The 19,510-nt window shown below is 39.3% G+C and overlaps 1 protein-coding gene and 2 non-coding genes across 12 annotated transcripts in view; all 3 read left to right on the forward strand.

The window, feature by feature from the left end:
- The window catches only part of NOP58 (NOP58 ribonucleoprotein), a 35,084-nt gene extending 19,563 nt beyond the window's left edge, over positions 1 to 15,521 (forward strand). For 5 of the 10 annotated variants that reach the window (XM_021075924.2, XM_021075923.2, XM_021075920.2 and 2 more), the window contains 8 exons: positions 723 to 868; positions 1,579 to 1,705; positions 2,053 to 2,216; positions 3,709 to 3,843; positions 4,320 to 4,381; positions 6,714 to 6,847; positions 8,644 to 8,804; positions 9,222 to 9,513. In XM_021075924.2, coding sequence (XP_020931583.1) covers positions 723 to 868; positions 1,579 to 1,705; positions 2,053 to 2,216; positions 3,709 to 3,843; positions 4,320 to 4,381; positions 6,714 to 6,847; positions 8,644 to 8,804; positions 9,222 to 9,272 — 980 coding nt within the window. In that variant the 3' untranslated portion in view covers positions 9,273 to 9,513. Of the gene's footprint in view, positions 1 to 722; positions 869 to 1,578; positions 1,706 to 2,052; positions 2,217 to 3,708; positions 3,844 to 4,319; positions 4,382 to 6,713; positions 6,848 to 8,643; positions 8,805 to 9,221; positions 9,514 to 13,489 lie in introns of those variants that run through there. The other 5 variants (XM_084998413.1, XM_084998412.1, XM_021075921.2 and 2 more) reach the window with 1 other exon arrangement.
- On the forward strand, positions 922 to 1,007 carry LOC146396091 (small nucleolar RNA SNORD11B). Its single transcript, XR_014830646.1, has one exon. It is a non-coding gene; the product is annotated as a small nucleolar RNA SNORD11B (small nucleolar RNA).
- LOC146396092 (small nucleolar RNA SNORD11) lies at positions 1,815 to 1,898 on the forward strand. Its single transcript, XR_014830617.1, has one exon. It is a non-coding gene; the product is annotated as a small nucleolar RNA SNORD11 (small nucleolar RNA).
- Positions 15,522 to 19,510: the final 3,989 nt, after the last annotated feature.

The raw sequence follows: 19,510 nt of genomic DNA on the forward strand, positions 1-19,510 counted from the left end.
GAACGCAATTCTCTAATTTGATTTTTCCTGAATTGGTGAATGTGTCTCAGTGAAACTGCCATTAATAGGGACAACTGTGGACTAGGGGTAACCCTGAAATACATTACTAATGACAAATATTAAAAATAGTATTGCTATGTACACTGTTAATGTTATGTTGTGTACTATTAGTATAGTAATACTATTAGCAGAGGAACCTGAGGGTTGTTAACAAATTGGAAGTCCTATTTCATGTGTATTATCTCTAGTTTTTGGAGGGAGGTAGTGGGGACAGGTTTTGATCTCTAAAAATCAAACCCTTTTTTTTTTCTTTTGTGGGGGGGGGCACACCCGCAGCATATGGAGATTCCCTGGCTAGGAGTCTAATAGAAGCTACAGCTGCCAGGCTATACCACAGCCACTGCAATGCCATATCCGAACTGCATCTGTGACCTACACCACTGCTCACAGCAAGGCCAGATCCTTAACCCACTGAGTGAGGCCAGGGATCAAACCTGCAACCTCATGGTTCCTAGTCGGATTCGTTTCCACTGCGCCACAACGGCAACTCCCTAAAATCAAACCTTTATATGAGGAAAATTACTAGGTCAGACTTCTTCACTTTTTGTTTCACTTAGGCTTCCTTTTCATTGGCATCTCTACTTTTTCTTTTGACTATTTGGTGGATTTTATGTAATTTATTGAAGAGTGATTCTCCCTCATCCTCTACAAACATTCCATAGGCGATCGGAAGAATTATGCCTCAGCCAAACTTTCTGAATTACTGCCAGAGGAAGTTGAAGCAGAAGTGAAGGCAGCTGCAGAGATATCTATGGGAACAGAGGTTTCAGAAGAAGATATTTGCAACATTCTGCATCTCTGCACTCAGGTAACCTATACACATAGAAAAACTAGTTGACGTGGTACCAGCTCTGTAATTTCTGATGGCAATGATGATTTTGAAATTTATTGTTCACCTGAGAAATAAATATGAGGGTGTTCAGTCACTACCTCATCTGATGCCATCTTGATTTATATACTTAGGGAAATATACTAAAGTTAACAGCGTACTATTGATTTATTTGTATTGTTAGCATTATCTGAATCATAAATCTATTAAGAAGGCAGAGAAGTATAGTTTTGAGTTATTTACTTCTTTTATCTTTATACCTTGTAGAGGTTTTTTGGTTGATACCTCATGTAAAAATATCTGTACAGGAATCACAGGATAACAAATGTCTGGCTTCTTGGAGGGTTTTGTTGTTTTTGTTTTAATAATTAATATTGGGATCCCCTTGCAGCTCAGTGGGTTAAAAATCTCTCATTGCTGTGGTTCTGGGTGCAGCTGTGGTGTGGAACAACGTTGTACTATGGGTGTGGCGAAAACAGTAAATAACAGTAACATTGAACAACATTATCTTTAGGCAGTGTTTTAGGTTGTTTATATACATTATCTAATAAAATCTTTACAAATAGCCCATTTATAGGAAATTGAAGTAAGAAATGGCTAATTTTCCCAGGGTTGCACAACTATTATAATTTGGATTTTCTCCTGCTCTTAAATTAGTTATGACTTAATCATTTTGTTCCCTACACTAGGTGATTGAAATCTCTGAATATAGAACCCAGCTCTACGAATATCTGCAAAATCGAATGATGGCCATTGCACCCAATGTTACAGTCATGGTTGGGGAATTAGTTGGAGCACGGCTTATTGCTCATGCAGGTGATGATTTTAATGTAATTTGTAAACATGGGTACTGAGAGATGAGTTGAAAGTCATTTTGGATAATAATAAGTAGATGTAAATGCCATGTGTGAGGACTAAGGACCAGGTGTTCAATGATGATTTTTATTTGTATGCCTGATTTCCTTTTGGATAATGAAGGCATCTTTAGTCACTACCTCTTCTGAGACACTTGTGGTCCATTGTCAAAAAGTTTGTTACAGCCGGAGTTGCCAGTTGTTTGCTATAGTGGCCATAATACTTAGATTATAGGTCTTTTGTTTAATAGATGGAACTTTCAGATACTTGGAAGTACATTCCTAGTAACTGCTGCTTTTCTTTTGAAGGTTCTCTTTTGAATTTAGCCAAACATGCAGCTTCCACAGTCCAGATTCTTGGAGCAGAAAAGGCACTCTTCAGAGCCCTCAAGTCTAGACGAGATACCCCTAAGTATGGTCTCATTTATCATGCTTCACTTGTAGGCCAGACAAGTCCCAAACACAAAGGAAAGGTGAGTTAAAATAGTTTTCCTGGGATAGGCCTTTCCCCCCGGCCCCAAAACCATTTTCCTTCTCTTACTCTATAATGGTCAGTAAATCTTTCTATTCTTTCTTTTTCATTAAGTAGAGAATGGTATACACATTAAATAAAAACTTGTGGTGAGTTTCCTTTTAGGTTCAATGGTGTAACAAACCTGACTAGTAACCATGAGGATGCAGGTTTGATCCCTGGCCCTGCTCAGGAGGTTAAGGATCCAGTGTTGCTGTAAGCTATGGTGTAGCTTGTAGACGAGGCTCAGATCCTGCGTTGCTGTGGCCGTAGTGTAGGCCAACAGCTGCAGCTCCAATTTGACACCTAGCCTGGGCAAGTGCAGCCCTAAAAAGCAATGGGGGAAAAAAAAAAAAACACCTTGTACAGTAAAAGAAAAGGTTAGAAGAAAGTGTTACTAGTTACTGTATTCCTGTTTTTCTAGACTCTACCCTTTGAGGGTGGTGGCACATCAAAAGTTTTCTGTGTGGCAAGAAAACAATTTAACATCAACATTTATGAGCTCTGACAGATACATACACTGTTCTAAAAAATTTAGAGGAATTTTGGAGTTCCGTTGTGACACAGCAGTTAATAAATCCGACTAGGAACCATGAGGTTTGATCCCTGGCCTAGCTCAGTAGGTTAAGGATCCAGCATTGCCCTAAGCTGTGGTGTAGGTCGTAGATGTGGCTCGGATCTGGCATGGCCGTAACTGTGGTGTAGGCCAGTAGCTGTAGCTCTGATTCAACCCCTAGCCTGGGACACTCTATATGCTTCGGATGCGGCTCTAAAAAAGCAAAAAAAAAAAAAAACTTTAGAGGACTTTAGTGAATTCTTTTAATAGCTCTATGAATTGTAGATTTCTCTGTTTCACAGAGGTAGAAACTGAGGCTTAAACAATTAAGTACTTTCAAGCTCTTTGTAGGATATATAGTCTAAAAGACACTCAAATTTCATGAAATTCAGAGCAGAGGGATGGGTAAAGTAAAAGGTTTGGTAAAATCAAATGTTAATTAGCTTGGAAGGGGGCTATACTTACTCTAGATGACCTCATGGTGTAGAACTAATACCAGGTATCGAAAACTATGGAACACAGAAGAATAATTTGAGTTAGTTTTAGACCTGAGCTATTGAAGATCTTTCTATCCACCAAAATGGTGGTGGTTATGTACAGAGCCAGTTAGCCATTATATTGTGGCAAAGGTTCAAACAGGAGATAGGTGGCTTGGAGTTCTCTGGTGGTAGAGCAGGTTAAAGATCTGGCATTGTCATTGCAGCAGCTTGGGTTTGATCACTGGCCTGAGAACTTCCACATGCCGTGGGCACGACCAAAACAAACAAAAAAACCTGCTAGAGTGAATTATGTAGTTAATGATTTGCTATAATGTTCTCATGAATAAGTTACCAATAGAATTTTTACATGTCAGCTTGGAACATAGTTTGAATACCTCTGACTTTGAATTCTCTGACAGATTTCTCGAATGCTGGCAGCCAAAACTGTTTTGGCAATCCGCTATGATGCATTTGGAGAAGATTCCAGTTCTGCAATGGGAGTTGAGAACAGAGCAAAATTAGAGGCCAGGTTGAGAACCTTGGAAGATAGAGGGGTAAGAATCACATCCTACATATTGCCGAAGTTTTACCAGTCAAAACTTAATAAGTCATGGAGTTTCTGTCATGGCGCAGCAGAAACGAATCCAACTAGGAACCATGAGGTCGCAGGTTCTATCCCTGTCCTCACTCATTGAGTTAGGATCTGGCATAGGTCGCAGACTTGGCTTGATCCTGCATGGCTGTGGCTGTGGCGTAGGCCTTAGCCTAGGAACCCTTAGCCTAGGAACCTCCGTGTGCCATGGATGAGGCCCTAAAAAGCAAAATCAAAAAAGTTAATAAATGATGAGTGATTTATGTAATTTTTCATTTCACCAGCTAAACAGTTTTACTTTATGATTAGGGAAATTGTAAACAGCAGGCACAAAAGAATGTACAGTTTCCCTAATATATACTAAGAATTGGCCTACTAGAGTATATATATGACAAAGAGATTATGCCTTAGAAAACTTAATAATTTTTCTTTTCTTAGATAAGGAAAATAAGTGGAACAGGAAAGGCATTAGCAAAAGCTGAAAAATACGAACATAAAAGGTGAGTGCATTTTGGGTACACAGTTTTTGCTTTATGTAAATATTGTTGACAGCACTTTTTTTTTAACTTAGCAAGTCAACATCCCTCTAATTTTTTTCTTTACTTTTTTTCATATTCACTTATAGTTTTTAATCACATTTTCACATTGTTAGAAAAGAATCAAGTCTAAAAGTGGCTAAGAGACATAAGTATTCAGACCTCACTGTGAAATTACAAAAGATATTTGTGGCGAGAGGTGTTTCTATTATTACAATGAGATAATGTTCAGTGCTGATGGAGCTGTAATGATGGAATACTGAAATCAGTTTAACAGTATGTGTCAAGAGCCTTAAAAACATTTGTAATCAGATTTTAGGAGTCTTAGAATTCTTTAGTGAAATCGTAAGGGGTGGGGGGAGTTCCCGTCCTGGCGCAGCGGAAACTGAATCTGACTAGGAACCATGAGATTACAGGTTCGATCCCTGGCATTGCTCAGTGGGTTAAGGATCCGACATTGCCATGAGCAGTGGTTTGGTCACAGACGCGCCTCAGAACCCGAGTAACTGTGGCGTTAGGCCAGTGGCTACAGCTTCCATTCAGCCCCTAGCCTGGGAACCTCCATATGCCGTAGGTGCAGCCCTAAAAAGCAAAAAGACCAAAAAAAAAATCTTTTAAGTGGGCAGGGAGAGCAATATATAGTAACGTCTCATTATGAATAACTGTTTATATGCTTTAGTATACACATTTGTAAAAATTGTTTTTCTTTATTCTGATAAGCAATCAAATGTATTCAGTTATATGGACATTAATTAACATTTACTTGTGTATTTTGTGAATTTGCTAAATTCTCTACAGTGACCATATATTTTATAATTTTTAAAATTTTGGTTTAGGAGTTCCCGTCGTGGCGCAGTGGTTAACGAATCCGACTAGGAACCATGAGGTTGCGGGTTCAGTCCCTGCCCCTGCTCAGTGGGTTGACGATCCGGCGTTGCCGTGAGCTGTGGTGTAGGTTGCAGATGCGGCTCGGATCCCGCGTTGCTGTGGCTCTGGTGTAGGCTGGTGGCTACAGCTCCGATTCAACCCCTAGCCTGGGAAACTCCATATGCCACGGGAGCGGCCCAAGAAATAGCAAAAAGACAAAAAAAAATTTGGTTTAGTTGAAAAACGTGGATATTGTTTGGAGGGGGTTGTTTGTTTTAAATAGGAAGTCAAAAGTTAATAAGATGTATGTGGGAGAGACCCAAGAGAACCAAGTCACTCCTTTGTTTCTTAAATTATAAATGTTTTTAACCTATAAAAGTTAAACGTAGCCATGAACCTACAAGTTTAATAGAACATTCCTTAGCTTGTTTTGAACAATTTTTTAATGTTCCCAGGCCATTATACTTATGACATTAAACACATGTGCTTAAAGCACCAATTATGAGATTTAGTTCACATTTTTGGCAATCAGAACTTTGTTTTCTTTCTACTCCATTAGAACAAAAGCAAACATTTGGGTTTTAGGGAATCTTTATTCCTGTGTAACCCTTCTTATTCCTCTGCTGCCTGGAAACTTGTAATGAAGTTGAATTGCCCAGTGTTCTAAAACTTCACGGATTGGTTCATTTTTCACCTTCTAGTATAAAACATTTGGTGTAAAGATATGTCCTCCATTTTCTCCCATGCTGATTGAATATTTATTTTTCTGTACTATAGTCACTACGTTGATTACACAGTCAAAATTCATTCAGCTCACATTGTCTTCTGGATATATTTTGGCCATGCCGAAGGCGTGAGGAAGTTCCCAGGCCAGGGGTCAAACCCATGCCATAGCAGCAACCTAAGCTGCTGCAGTGACAACACCGGATACTGAGCCACAGGAAAACTCCTTTCCTTAGGGGGGAGAGGGTCATCATTTGAAGTGTGATTTAACTTCTGGAGATTTTTCACTTTATAAGCTACCCTAAAGCCACTTTAATGAGACATAGGCTTTTGTAAGTATTACCCAGTGGTGTTTCCTTTAAATCTCTTTAGAATTTTTTTTTTTCACATTTCTTAAAAGTTTAAGATTTCCCATTACGGCTCAGCAGTAATGAACCTGACTATTCATGAGGATGTGGGTTCGACCCCTGGCCTTGCTCAGTGGATTAAGGAGCTGGTGTTGCAGTGGGCTGTGGTGTAGGCTACAAACGCAGCTTGGGTCCCTCGTTGTTGTGGCTGTGGTGTAGGCCAGAAGCTGCAGCTCCGATTTGACCTCTACCCTGGGATCTTCCGTATGCCATGGGTGTGGCTCTAAAGACAAAAAAAATAAATGTAGTTGATTTACGGATGTTTGTAGAGATTTTCTAAAATTCTGTGGCTCTTTCAGTGAGGTGAAGACTTACGATCCTTCTGGTGACTCCACACTGCCAACCTTTTCTAAAAAACGCAGGATTGAACAGGTGGACAAAGAGGATGAAGTTATTGAAAAGAAGGCCAAAAAAGCCAAGGTTAAAATTAAAGGTTTGTTTCAGTTTTTTAATGTCATTTACACTCTTGTTCCGTGAGAAGCACAGACTTTAGGAGTTCACATCGTGGCTCAGTGGTTGACTAATCCAACTAGGAACCATGAGGTTGCGGGTTCAATCCCTGGCCTTGCTCAGTGGGTTGGGGATTTGGCGTTGCTGTGAGCTGTGGTGTAGGTCACAGATGGGGCTCGGACCCCCCATTGCTGTGGCTCTGGCGTAGGCTGGCGGCTACAGCTCCAGTTAAACCCCTAGCCTGGGAACCTCCATATGCCATGGGAGCAGCCCTAGAAAAGGCAAAGAGACAAAAAAAAAAAAAAAAAAAAAAGGGCAGCAGCTCAGACTTTAAGTCCTGCAGAAATACACACTATTGAACTTCATTGTGCACCCACCCATATTAAAAACTAATGGCATTTTAGTAAGCCATCATGTTCTCTGGGAATAGTTAGAATATTGTTAAATTTATCATGTTATACTAAATGTACCAAAACCTTACTTTCTATCATGTGAACCCCTTTGAGAATCAGCTTAAAATAGAAGGGGGAAAAAAGTATGTGGTTTCTAATTAGTTGCTCAAATATTTTTTATTTTAGTTGACCATAAAATTGATGGAGCAGTACTTTTTCTTCATTGTTTCTGTTACTTGAAAAGGACTAGTGTGATGATTGGGTAGCCTGCCATCTTCGTAGTAATATTTAACAGGTGCTCTTAACTGAATTAGGCTCTCTTATAGAGTTGATCACTGAGTTCTCCCATATCACCTGCACCTGTGGTCTAGCAAGAGCTGCATTAAATCAATAACTGATTTAATTTTTGGTTTCTAAATAGCTTTGTGGTCAAAAGTTGTACCATCAGGAGTTCCCAGTGTGGTGTGATGAGATCACTGGCATCTCTGCATTGCCAGGACTCAGGTTCAATCCCAGGCCTGGGACAGTGGGTTAAAGGCTCCAGCATCGCCACACCTGTGGCATAGGTTGAAACTGGCTCAGATCTGATCCCTGGCCCAGGAATTCCATGTGCAGTAGTGTGGCCAAAAAAGAAAAAAGATGTATGATCAGCAAATGTGGACTCCTACCCTAAATAAAGAAAACATAAGCAAGTTATTTAACTCTTGTGTTTCTGTTCCCTCATTGAATAGTAAGGAGGTCCCTAAACCCCATTAGTAGTAGCATTTGAAACACCCAAAGGAGTTCCCATCGTGGTGCATCGGAAACAAATCTGACTAGGAACCATGAGGTTGCGGGTTCTTAACCCACTGAGTGAGGCCAGGGAACAAACCCAAGTCCTCATGGCTATTAGGTTCGTTACCACTGAGCCATGACGGGAACTCCCTTGAGTCCTCATTCTAATGTGCCAAGCATTTATGCTAAGCATCCTGCATGTGTTAACCTCATTAAATGCAATGAGATAGACTAAATTTTATAAAGATGAGGATGTTGAGTTTACAGAGGTTAAATGACTTACTAAGGGTCACATCAGGTGGAATAAAGCCAGGTCTCTTAACTCCAAACTCTTATTAATCATTTCTAATATAACTTACTAGTCCGAAAATGGTTTGGAAATCAGATGATTTGATTTGTTTTAATACCTGATTTCTTTATATATGTATGTGGTCATGAGAAATTTATTTTTGAGCTTTATATCATTTGTAAAGTTAGTAGAATTAAACTAGGTAGATATTTGAAGGACCTTGGCAGCTATAAAATTATATATATGTAAGACTCCCAAAGTGTTTGGAGAGAGAAAAGTCTGATGCAATATTAGTTGTTGTGCATTTACACTTACCTTATTCAGTTGAAGAAGAAGTAGTAGAAGAAGAAGTAGAAGAAGAAGGAGTACAAGTGGTTGAAGAACAGGAGACATCTGTAAAGAAGAAGAAGAAAAAGGACAAAAAGAAACACATTAAGGAAGAACTCCTTTCTGAGGAAGAACCATGCACCAGCACAGCAATTGCTGTATGTTTGTTTTTAATTACCTATACTGTAGTGCCATGGACAGGGTTTCCACATTTTATTCTACTCTGTATGGCCTAGAAATGAGCAGGGAGGGGTTTTTTAATGATTTTATTGAAGAGGAAATAGAAATAAAACAACGTTGTATTTATATATATATATATATATATATATATATATAAAAGGCCATTTCCCAAACTTAGACTCTTAATTTGAAATGGGTTTTGGTTTGAAGAAGGAAGAGAATATCATTTGCTACAGATCACAAAGCTGATTTTTATGTTTTTATATTTTAGTCTTCCCCCAAAATTGTTTTAAGGGAAATAGAGTAGACCTGCTTTGCTTTTAAGAGGAAACGTTATTTTTAATCACCCATTCATTTACAGTTCTTTCAAAAGCATTCTTTTTTATTATTTTCAGAGTCCAGAGAAAAAGAAGAAAAAGAAAAAAAAGAAAGTTAATGAGGACTAATGGAATGAATCATTCTTTCAAAAATTTCCTAATTGAACCACCTGTCCACATCATGCTTAAGATTCAGTCAGAAATAATATCAGAGATGCTCTCTAAAATATTTGATGGCAGGTTGGGTGAAACAATGATTAATCATCAGTAGCATTTCATGCTTGTTTGTGTCTTGACACCACTTCAACTGTTAATTTTATGTCATTTCTTAGAATATTTGTTAAATAAAAATATTTTCTTTGTATTTTAAGTCAGTTTTGTGATTTCTGTATTTTAGGTAGAGAATATTTGGCCATTTCTGTATTTTATTTAGCATTTTGTGATTGTTATTTTGATAATTTTACCAGAAAAATGAAAGCTGTGAACCATTCATTTGAAACTTAGCCTTTTGTAAAGCAGTAATTAGAAACTCTGTAGTTGTGAAAAGTGCAAGGAAATGATTGTTAATCTATATCCTGATTTGTTTTGTTTCAGACATGTTGGGGCATGTGGAAATTCCCAGGCTTGGGATCTAACCCATACCATAGCTATAACCAGAGCCACAGTGGTGACAGCGCCGAATACTTAACTTGATGTCCCACAAGGGAGCTCCCTTGATTTGTTTTAAAGTAATCTAAAGTAGCTGCATCCATGACATATGGAAGTTCCTAGGTCCGGGATCATATCTGAGCTTAATCCCTCAGATTCTTAATCCCTCGCACCACACCAGGAACTCCTAAAGTGAATTTTTTAAAAAGATAATATAAAATGATTTTATAGTAAGGAATAAGGGTGAAACAAGATGAACAAAAAAGTCAGTAGTGTTGAGGCTTATAAACTAGGACCAAGAACACCAAAGAGAAATCTTTCTTTCTAGAAGGTGGTATTTTAATAGGTGAATAGCATCCTCAGCCGTCAGCCATCTAGTCATGATAGTCTTAAGTTTAATGGACTTTTATGTCTTGCATTTCTGTGTATGCCACAGGCATAGTGATTTAAAAAAAAAAAAACAAACTCAATTTAATAAAATCATTCAGCAGTGGAGAAGCTAAAATGATAGTAAGCTTTTGAGTTTTACCTCTGCTTTTCATGTAATCTTGGGCAAGTCAGCAACTTTAGTTCCTCATTTGCAAATCAGAGATAATGGTCAGCTTTATTCCTCCTAACAGTGACTTGTAGAAAATAAGATAATACGAATTTTCAGAGATGAAAATACATTTCAAATATAGATATTTTAATTGAAGTAAATGCTGCATAAAGTACATGTAGCCATCTCTAGAAAATTCTATAATGAAACATTATTATTGCCTCTAGGAGAGTATTGTCATTTTGTATCACCCAGTAATACTCCAGACCCATCCTTGACTTGGGATGTAACAGACTTTATTATAACAAATTTTGATGAAAGTGGCCTGTTGACCTGATAGGACTATATAATCCAAAACTTTATCTTAAGCAACATAGACCTTGAAAATACTAATTAATAAGCTTCTGGTTGTTTTGAGTAGTCTAGTGCTAATTAATAAGCCTTCTAGTCGTTTTGAGTAGTCCTGGGGAAAACCCAGATAAATCATAGCGCTATCAGCTTAAGTGCTAAAGTCCTGTTTAAAATACCAACTAAAAGGTAGATTCAACTTCTGACTCCATCTGCTGGGTCTTGAGTCTGCTTACTTATCCAAGCCATGGCTAAGCTTTGTCCTCTGCCCAGAGCTTCAGCCTCAGAACACTATCTACAGTTCTGTCCTTGAAGAATTCCCTTAAATCCATTTGTTGCCTTTCTGAGATCATCTTTTAAAACCTATCTGAAACTAGATTTCTCTGAGGATTGAGAGAATGTAAAGGGTTTTTTAAGGACATTAATTTCCTTCTGCATTCATTGAACATCTCCCCTCTTAATGTCTGTTCAGTGATGAGTGAATGACCCATGGAGGAATTAACTAGGCTTTTGTCTTACTCAAATGAAAGTAATATTAAGAGTACATCTGGGGAGTTCCCGTCGTGGCGCAGTGGTTAACGAATCCGACTAGGAGCCATGAGGTTGCGGGTTCGGTCCCTGCCCTTGCTCAGTGGGTCGAAGTTCCGGCGTTGCCGTGAGCTGTGGTGTGGGTCACAGACGCGGCTCGGATCCTGCGTTGCTGTGGCTCTGGCGTAGGCTGGCAGCTACAGCTCCGATTCGACCCCTAGCCCGGGAACCTCCATATGCCGCAGGAGCGGCCCAAGAAATGGCAAAAAGACAAAAAAAAAAATAAAAAAAAAAAAGAGTACATCTGGGAGTTCCCTTGTGCAGTGGGCTAGGGATCTGGCATTGTCACTACAGCTACCCAAGTTTGATCCTTAGTCCAGAATTCTACATGCTGCGGGCACAGCCCCTCAAAAAAGAATGCTCTTTTTTTTTTTTTTTTTTTTAATGTTTTAAGATCATTAAATCTATAGATTATTTTCTGTTTTAATTTTTTTCACCTGAAAACATTCCTTGCAGCAAGTATCAAATAGTGACTCTTCTGGAGTTTTTTACAGTTTTGATACTGGGTTTGGTTTTAAGGAGTAATTAGAAGTACAGTGGCCTCTTGAACAAGATGCATTTAAACTTCATAGGTCTTATTAGAGAGGGGAATTTTTTTCAGTGGTAAATAACTACAGTACACAGATGCAGAACTGGCAATGGCCAAGGCCAGCTGTAAAGTTACAGACCATTGTTCAAGGGTCCGCTAATTAGAACAGCAGTTCTCAAGTTTTGTGGGAATTAGAATCACCTGGAGAACTCTTAAAATGTAAATTTCTCACTTGGTAGATATAAGGCCCAAGAGTATGCATTTTGAGGAGTTTCTAGCTGACAATTTGTACACCTTTTTCTGCTGTACTAGGTGGACTCCCTTCTGTTTTGCTATTGCAAACTAGAATGTAACTGATGCCCAAGAAGTCCGGCTATTATCTCCTTAAAATGAGGACATCAGGCAGCAGGCAAGTAGTCTGAGGAAGGCTGAGCATTTAATCTGGTCTGTGCTCCTTATATGTATAGTATATTACAAAATTTTTAAGTTTCTGAGAACAAAACACCAGATTTGAAACAGCACTCAACATTGCCAAAAGCATTCAAAAGCGTATTTGAAAGAAATAGCGAAAGTTTATGGACTAGTCTCAGATGTGTATTTCCTCAGTCTTTGACTATAAACTTAAGATGCTAAATGGGTATTCATACCAGTCTCACCATTCTTTCATATGTCTACTGTTGTTTTTCTTTGGAGTGCTTCTAGGTTTTTTTGAGTTTTGTTTAATTCTATTACAAAGAGGCAGTGAATATCTTTGTACATTTATCTTCATGAACTTGTCTTTCTGTAGCATAAGTTTCTAGATGTAAAATTACTGTGTCAGAGGGAGGGATTAAGGTAAAATAGTGCCATTTTGCCTCAAATACTCTAGTGATATTTATTCCAACCAGTAGTGTTAAGAGAATGCTCCTCTTTCAGGAACTGTCTCACAAATTGTCTTTTTATTAGTATTTACTGCAACCTCTTGCTTGCTAACACAATTTTACACATAGTTGTTAAGGTGGTTTGTTTGCTTTTTGAAGGGTCACACCTGCGGCATATGGAGGTTTCCCAGGCTAGGGGTTGAATCCGAGCTACAGCTGCCGGCCTACGCCAGAGCCACAGCAACACCAGATCTGAGCCTCGTCTGTGACCTACACCACAGCTCATGACAATGCTGGATCGTTAACCCACGGAGTAAGGCCAGGGCTCGAACCCTTATCCTCATGGACACTAGTTGGGTTCTTAACCTGCTGAGCCACAATGGGAGTTCCACTTCTGTGGTTCTTAATTAGGGTCTACTATTATTTAATGGAAAATATGAAGTAGTAAGCCTAAAAGGATAATGAAGCACTTACTACATCTCAGGTGCTATTAACTTAGTCTAACAACCCTTTCTAACACTATTATGTGTACTGTTAGGCCCACTTTAACACTGAGATGCACACAGAGGTTAAGGAACTTAGTGCCATTCCAATGACTAGGAATGCCTCTATAATGCTAGTGCTCTATGGTTATGAAAAGCGTAAGCTACTCAGTGTCCAAAGATTTTCTTAATAGCCTGAAGATAATTGGAATCTTACTGAAATATGTGGCAATTGGTGTATAGATGTTTTTTCTTCTGTATGCTTGAAAATGATCATAATTAAAAGTTCTAAGCAATAGCATGCTATTTATTTTGCTTTAATTCCTACGTTCTTTGTTTCTGAAACTTTTCAGCATTGCTGGTCTGTGAGCATTTGGGGAAACCCACTGTGAGCCAGGCCTTTGTTAAATGGATGACCAGGAAAACTCAAGGAGACAAGATTCAGCAGCTGCTGCCCTCAGGGAGTTTACAGAGTGAACTTCAAACCTCATAGCCTCCTGGGATGGTCTATTTCCCTTTCAGAATCCTTTGTGTTTTGAGGAACGGGGAATGCAGGGAAGCAACAGGTAGAGCTCTCAACGTTGAGAAATACAGAAATTATGAAGAAAAAGCTGCAGAGTAGATGAGTTTATGGGAGAGAAATCATCCCTTTCCCTTTCTCTACTAAGCACAAGGTCTGCACACTGAGGAAAGTAGAGAACTGCAGGAAAAACAGAGACCTACCCCTTGGCAATAAAAAGAACTGTAAGTACAGCTGCATCCCATTGTATCCCACATCCTCACCCTAAAACTGCTCTTCAACTGCCCTTGAGCCTTGGCGATTTGGTACTTGGGAGAGCAGTGCTGTGGCATAGAGGTATAGGGAAGCTTTCTCCTGGGTTCTTGGGGCCTCAAAACTCCTACCTTGCTAACCTGAGCCAAGAAGCAGAGAATGCCTTGGTTTAACAGCAAGCGTAAATGTTACATGTGCCTGACTCGGAAAAGAATTGGTCAGACAACAAGTGCATCTATTTATATCTTATAATCTGCTGGGCCAGCAACATGCTAATAACCAACTGGGCATGATGGAAAGGCCACAAGCTGACTGTCAAAATGGGAAGATCACTGCACTAGTGGTCAGAGAAAATAATACACATGAAAGTGCTGCCTAAGCCAAAAAGTACTGTATATAGTATCTTTCCTGTTAGGATGAGCTGGTTTCACCATTGACTAGTTCATGTCCTTGGACTAGTGAACCTGTGCTCTCTCAGAGCCTCAGTTTCTTTATAATGTGGAAATAATAGTTCTTGGCTTATCCTATCTGTTGTAGGATTCTTAGAAACTCAGATGAGATAGTTTATACAAAAATACCTTGTCAGCTGAATAAATGTAAAGTATCATTACTCAAGATCTATTCTACCTAGAATTGGTAAGTGGTATTCCGGAAAGAAGTCAGTGGAAGAGATTAGGGAAACTTTTACGGCAGCCACCAGCCAGTCAGTCATTTACCATTTATGTTTTCTTTCTGAGCATACAGCTTGACTGTATACCATGTTTGCATTTGGATGTGGCCATGTAACTGAGGCCAGTCAATGGAATGTTAATAATATACATCACTTGGAGGCCTGGCCCCTGAAAATATTCCATCGCATTCTTCGATGCCTTATTTCCCCCCCAACACCCTGCTGGCTTAATGCAAACATGGTAACCTCAGGAGCCAAGTGTTAAGACAGAAAAGCTACCAAGTAAAAGAAACCCCTGGTTTGGGGAACAACTATGCACTGATCTGGAACTTCCATTTTGAACTTGGGAAGAAATAAACTCTCATTACGTTTGGGTCCTTATATTGGCTTGAAGCATATGAAATTCCAGTGTTTGCCCATTTTATCTACAAAAATAATTCCATGATTTAAACTTAGAAGATACTCTGGTTTGTTTCAGCAGCTAATGCAGCCTTAATACACCTTAAAGGAAGTTTGTTTTTGTTTTTGTTTCTTTAATAAGGGCCGTATCCATGGCATATGGAGGTTCCCAGGCTGGGAGTGGAATCGGAGTTGTAGCCAATGGCCTACACCACAGCCACAGCAATGCCAGATCCGAGCCACCTCTGAAACCTACACCACAGCTCACAGCAATGCTGGATCCTTAACCCACTGATCAAGGGCAGGGATCAAACCTGCATCCTCATGGATACCAGTCACATTCATTTCCACTGAGCCGCAACTGGAACTCAAAAGTTTTTAATTTTTGTTTAATTTTTTGATCTTTTATAATAAATTGAAGTATTAATTTATAATGTTATGTTTCAAGTGTATAGCAAAGTGATTCATTTTTGTATATAAATGTATAATTCCTTTTCAGATGCTTTTCCATTTTAGATTATCATATTAAATACAGTTCCCTGTACTACACAGTACGTCCTTTGGTTTTTTGGGGTTTAGGGGCTTTGGGAGATAGGTTGTGCCCACAACATGTGGAATTTCCAGCCAGGAATGGGATTTGCACCACAGCAGTGACCACGCCAGATCTTCAACGTGCTGCAGCATGATGGAACTCAGAGAAAGTCTTTTTAAAAGCCACTTTTACCAAGGTGAGAGAGGAAATTGGGATCAGAGATAGTAAACGGCCTGCTTTTAATTCAGATTGGGGTGTAAACATATTTGATTTGTTCCACAAAATGTTAGTCCACATCGTTTTAAAAAGTTGAATTGATTGCTGAATCAAAAATGTCTAATTGTCATGCAAACAAAATATTTTATCTTTGTCATTTGTTTTTTGACTTTAAAAATCAACATAGCAAAGAAAAATCCTAAAATCAAACTAAACAAGGCCAAAAGAACAAGACTTTAATAAACAAAGATTAAACTGTTTAGGACTTAAAAGAGAGAAATTTGTAATAATACAGTGCAGAGTTCTTTCTAATTTAGGAAATTCAGAAAACGAAAAGGAAAAGATTGATAAAATTGACCACATAAAAACTTGTATGGCAGAAATAGTGTAAAATAGTTAAAAGTATGACAAGGCAATGGTTTCATTAATATATAAAGAAGTTAAGTTAATAAGAAAAAGATGAAAATTACAAATAACAATCCTAGAAAGAGTGTATAAGTGATCAATAAACATAAGAGGAGAAGTTCCCACGTGGCTCAGCAGGTTAAGTCTCTGGCATTGTTTCTGCTCTGGTGCAGGTTCAGTCCCTGGGCTAGCCTAGAAACTTCCATATGCTGCAGGTGCTGCCAAAATAAATAAATGAAAAATAAGCATAAGAGGAGTTATACCCTATCAAATTATCCAATTAAATAATAATAGCATTACCGGAGTTGACCAGAATCTAGTAAAATTGACCTACACTGTAGGTAAGAGTATAAACTGGTTTGGAGGGCATTTCCCTAACAGCTTTTAACAGTGCTAATCGGAAGTTCCCATTGTGATGCAACAGAAAGAAATCTGACTAGTATCCATGAGGACCCAGGATCCATCCCTGGCCTCACTCAGTGGGTTGGGGATACAACGTTGCCATGAGCTTTGGTGTAGTTCACAAATGCACCTCAGATCCTGTGCAGTTGTGACTGTGGTGTAGGCCTGCAGCTCCAATTCGATCCCTAGCCTGGGAATTTCCATATGCCACAGGTGGGGCTCTAAAAAGACAAAAATAAAAGTGCTAATCAAGCAACAATCCTGCTAGTTAAATGCACAAATACAGTCACAAAGGTCACTAAGATGTAGGTATGAGGATGTATATTAATTACAGCATTGTTGGTAACAGTAATACAAACCAGAAACAACCACAATATCCCACTAATAGAGGCCAGTAAATAACCTTATGTCCAAAAACTGCAGCCATTAAAATATAGAAAAATCCCCTAGACACACTATTTCGTTGAAAAAGCAAAATACAGAAGCGTGAAACCATTTATGTAAAAATTTTAAAAGGATATGTACGTAACTTTTTTCTTTATTTCCCTGGGACCCATATACAAGAAACTTAACAGTTGTCACCTTTGGAGGCAGGGATTGGAAATTTGGGGATCAGAGGGTAGGGAGAAAGATTTTTGCTTTCCATTCATTTCTGTATTGTTTCATTTTATAAAAACTGTGCCTGTGTTATTTTTCACATAGATTATTTTCATTTTTGAATGTAAAATAAACAAAGCTATAGTCCAAAACTACCAAAAAAGTTTTATCTAAAGCTATGATACCAGCTATTTGTTTTGTTGTTTATTTATTTATTTTGTCTTTTTGTATTTTTCTGGGGCCGCACTCACAGCATATGGATGTTCCCAGGCTAGGGGTCTAATCGGAGCTGGAGCCACCGGCCTACACCAGAGCCACAGCAACGCTGGATCCGAGCCGCATCTGCAACCTACACCACAGCTCACGCCAATGCTGGATCCTTAACCCCTGAGCAAGGGGCAGGGATCGAACCCGAAACCTCATGGTTCCTAGTCAGATTTTTTAACCACTGAGCCACCACGGGAACTCCTGTTTTGTTGTTTATTGATTTAGTTTTTTCCTGCAGAGATCAGGAGGACTATGTTTTGTTGTTTTTTTTTTTTTTGGTCTTTTTGTATTTTAGGACTGAACCCACAGCATACAGAGGTTCCCAGTCTAGGGGTCCAATTGGATCTATAGCCACTGGCCTACACCACAGCCACAGCAACGCCAGATACTTAACCCAATGAGCGTGACCAGGAATTGAACTCGCAACTTCATGGTTCCTAGTCGGGTTCGCTAACCACTGAGCCACGACGGGAACTCCTCCGAGCCTTTTCAAATAAAGAACAATGTGGAGAATGCAAAGTATGAATGAACAAATTATGTGTTTCATCAGTTTACCACTCATGCCCTCCCTTAGTCCCCAGTTACTAACTAGTTTATACCGTAGGCTGAGAAATCACTATGGTTTTGAGGGTATTAAGGTCTCATCCCCATTTTATAGCAGAAGAACTAATATCACAGAAGAGCTATGGTGACAGGATTACAACTCCAGTTTCCACCTGTTTAGTAAATGAGAGAAACCTAATGTCTGTGAACAACTAGACTGGGGACCAAAGAGTTCTAGTATGTGTAAAAGTTAAGGCAGGAGTTCTTGTCATGGCATAGTGGGAACAAATCCAACTAGGAACATGAGGTTGTGGGTTCGATCCCTGGCCTCGCTCAGTGGGTTAAGGATCCGGCGTTGCCATGAGCTGTGGTGTAGGTCACAGAAGCGGCTTGGATCTGGCATTGCTGTGGCTGTGGTGCAGCCTGACAGCTGTAACTCTGATTAGATCCCTAGCCTGGGAATCTCCATATACCTCGGGTACGGCCCTAAAAAGCAAAAAAAAAAAAAAAAAAAAAAAAAGTTAAGGTAGATGATCTGATTTGATCCTCAATGATATGTAATAATTTAAAAGAAAGGAGTTCCCGTCGTGGCGCAGTGGTTAACGAATCCGACTAGGAACCATGAGGTTGCGGGTTCGGTCCCTGCCCTTGCTCAGTGGGTTAACGATCCGGCGTTGCCGTGAGCTGTGGTGTAGGTTGCAGACGCGGCTCGGATCCCGCGTTGCTGTGGCTCTGGCGTAGGCCGGCGGCTACAGCTCCGATTCGACCCCTAGCCTGGGAACCTCCATATGCCGCGGGAGCGGCCCAAGAAATAGCAACAACAACAACAACAACAAAAGATAAAAGATAAAAAAGACAAAAAAAAAAAAAAATAAAATAAAAAAAAAAAAAAAAAAAAAAATAAAAGAAAGCACAAGTAGATGTTGAGATTTGCTATTCACTCTCTACGTGTTCTAGATGTGCTTTTCTTTCTCTTGGTCTTAGAGCTTTCCTCCATTACTCATCCGTTCTTAGGATTGCATTTTCTTTCCTCTTCCCAAATCACAGATGTTTTCCCACCCTGTGAAATGTAGTGACTGGCTGGCCAGAGCATTACCGCAATTGTGTTTTTCTGAAGGAAATCCTTTTTTTAACTGCCAGGAATTTCAGGCTCCAAACTGGGGGGGAAAAGGGGAGGATTTTTGGCATACCACCAGGTAATTGCCTTCTTTTCCCTTTAGCCATCTGAAGGCGACTGGCTGGAGCCCAAGGATAAAACCACAGCCTCCAAGGGCTGCTGGAAGGGACAGACTTTCAGGAATCCTGGGAGGTTAAGACCAGTCATTTCCCTCCCTACAGACAGGACCTCTTTAAACCACAGCCTAGCCTAACTTTAATGCCTTCCAAAAGGAGAAATTGTATAAACTTTGTCGATCACATGTCCAGTGTTAAAAACAGTATCATAAAACCTTTTCTTTCATTTAAATCAAAGTTTGCCAAGCTTTTTCTGCAAAGGATCAGTAAATAAATATTTGAGCATTCACAGACCATTTGCTCCTATTGCACCCATTTAACTTCTGTAATGTAAAAAC

This window comes from Sus scrofa, chromosome 15 (genome assembly GCF_054392235.1).
Source record: "Sus scrofa isolate SSC_HxYL_T2T_F1_AM1 chromosome 15, Sscrofa_HxYL_maternal_Yorkshire_Landrace_v2.0, whole genome shotgun sequence".
Lineage (NCBI taxonomy): Eukaryota > Metazoa > Chordata > Mammalia > Artiodactyla > Suidae > Sus > Sus scrofa.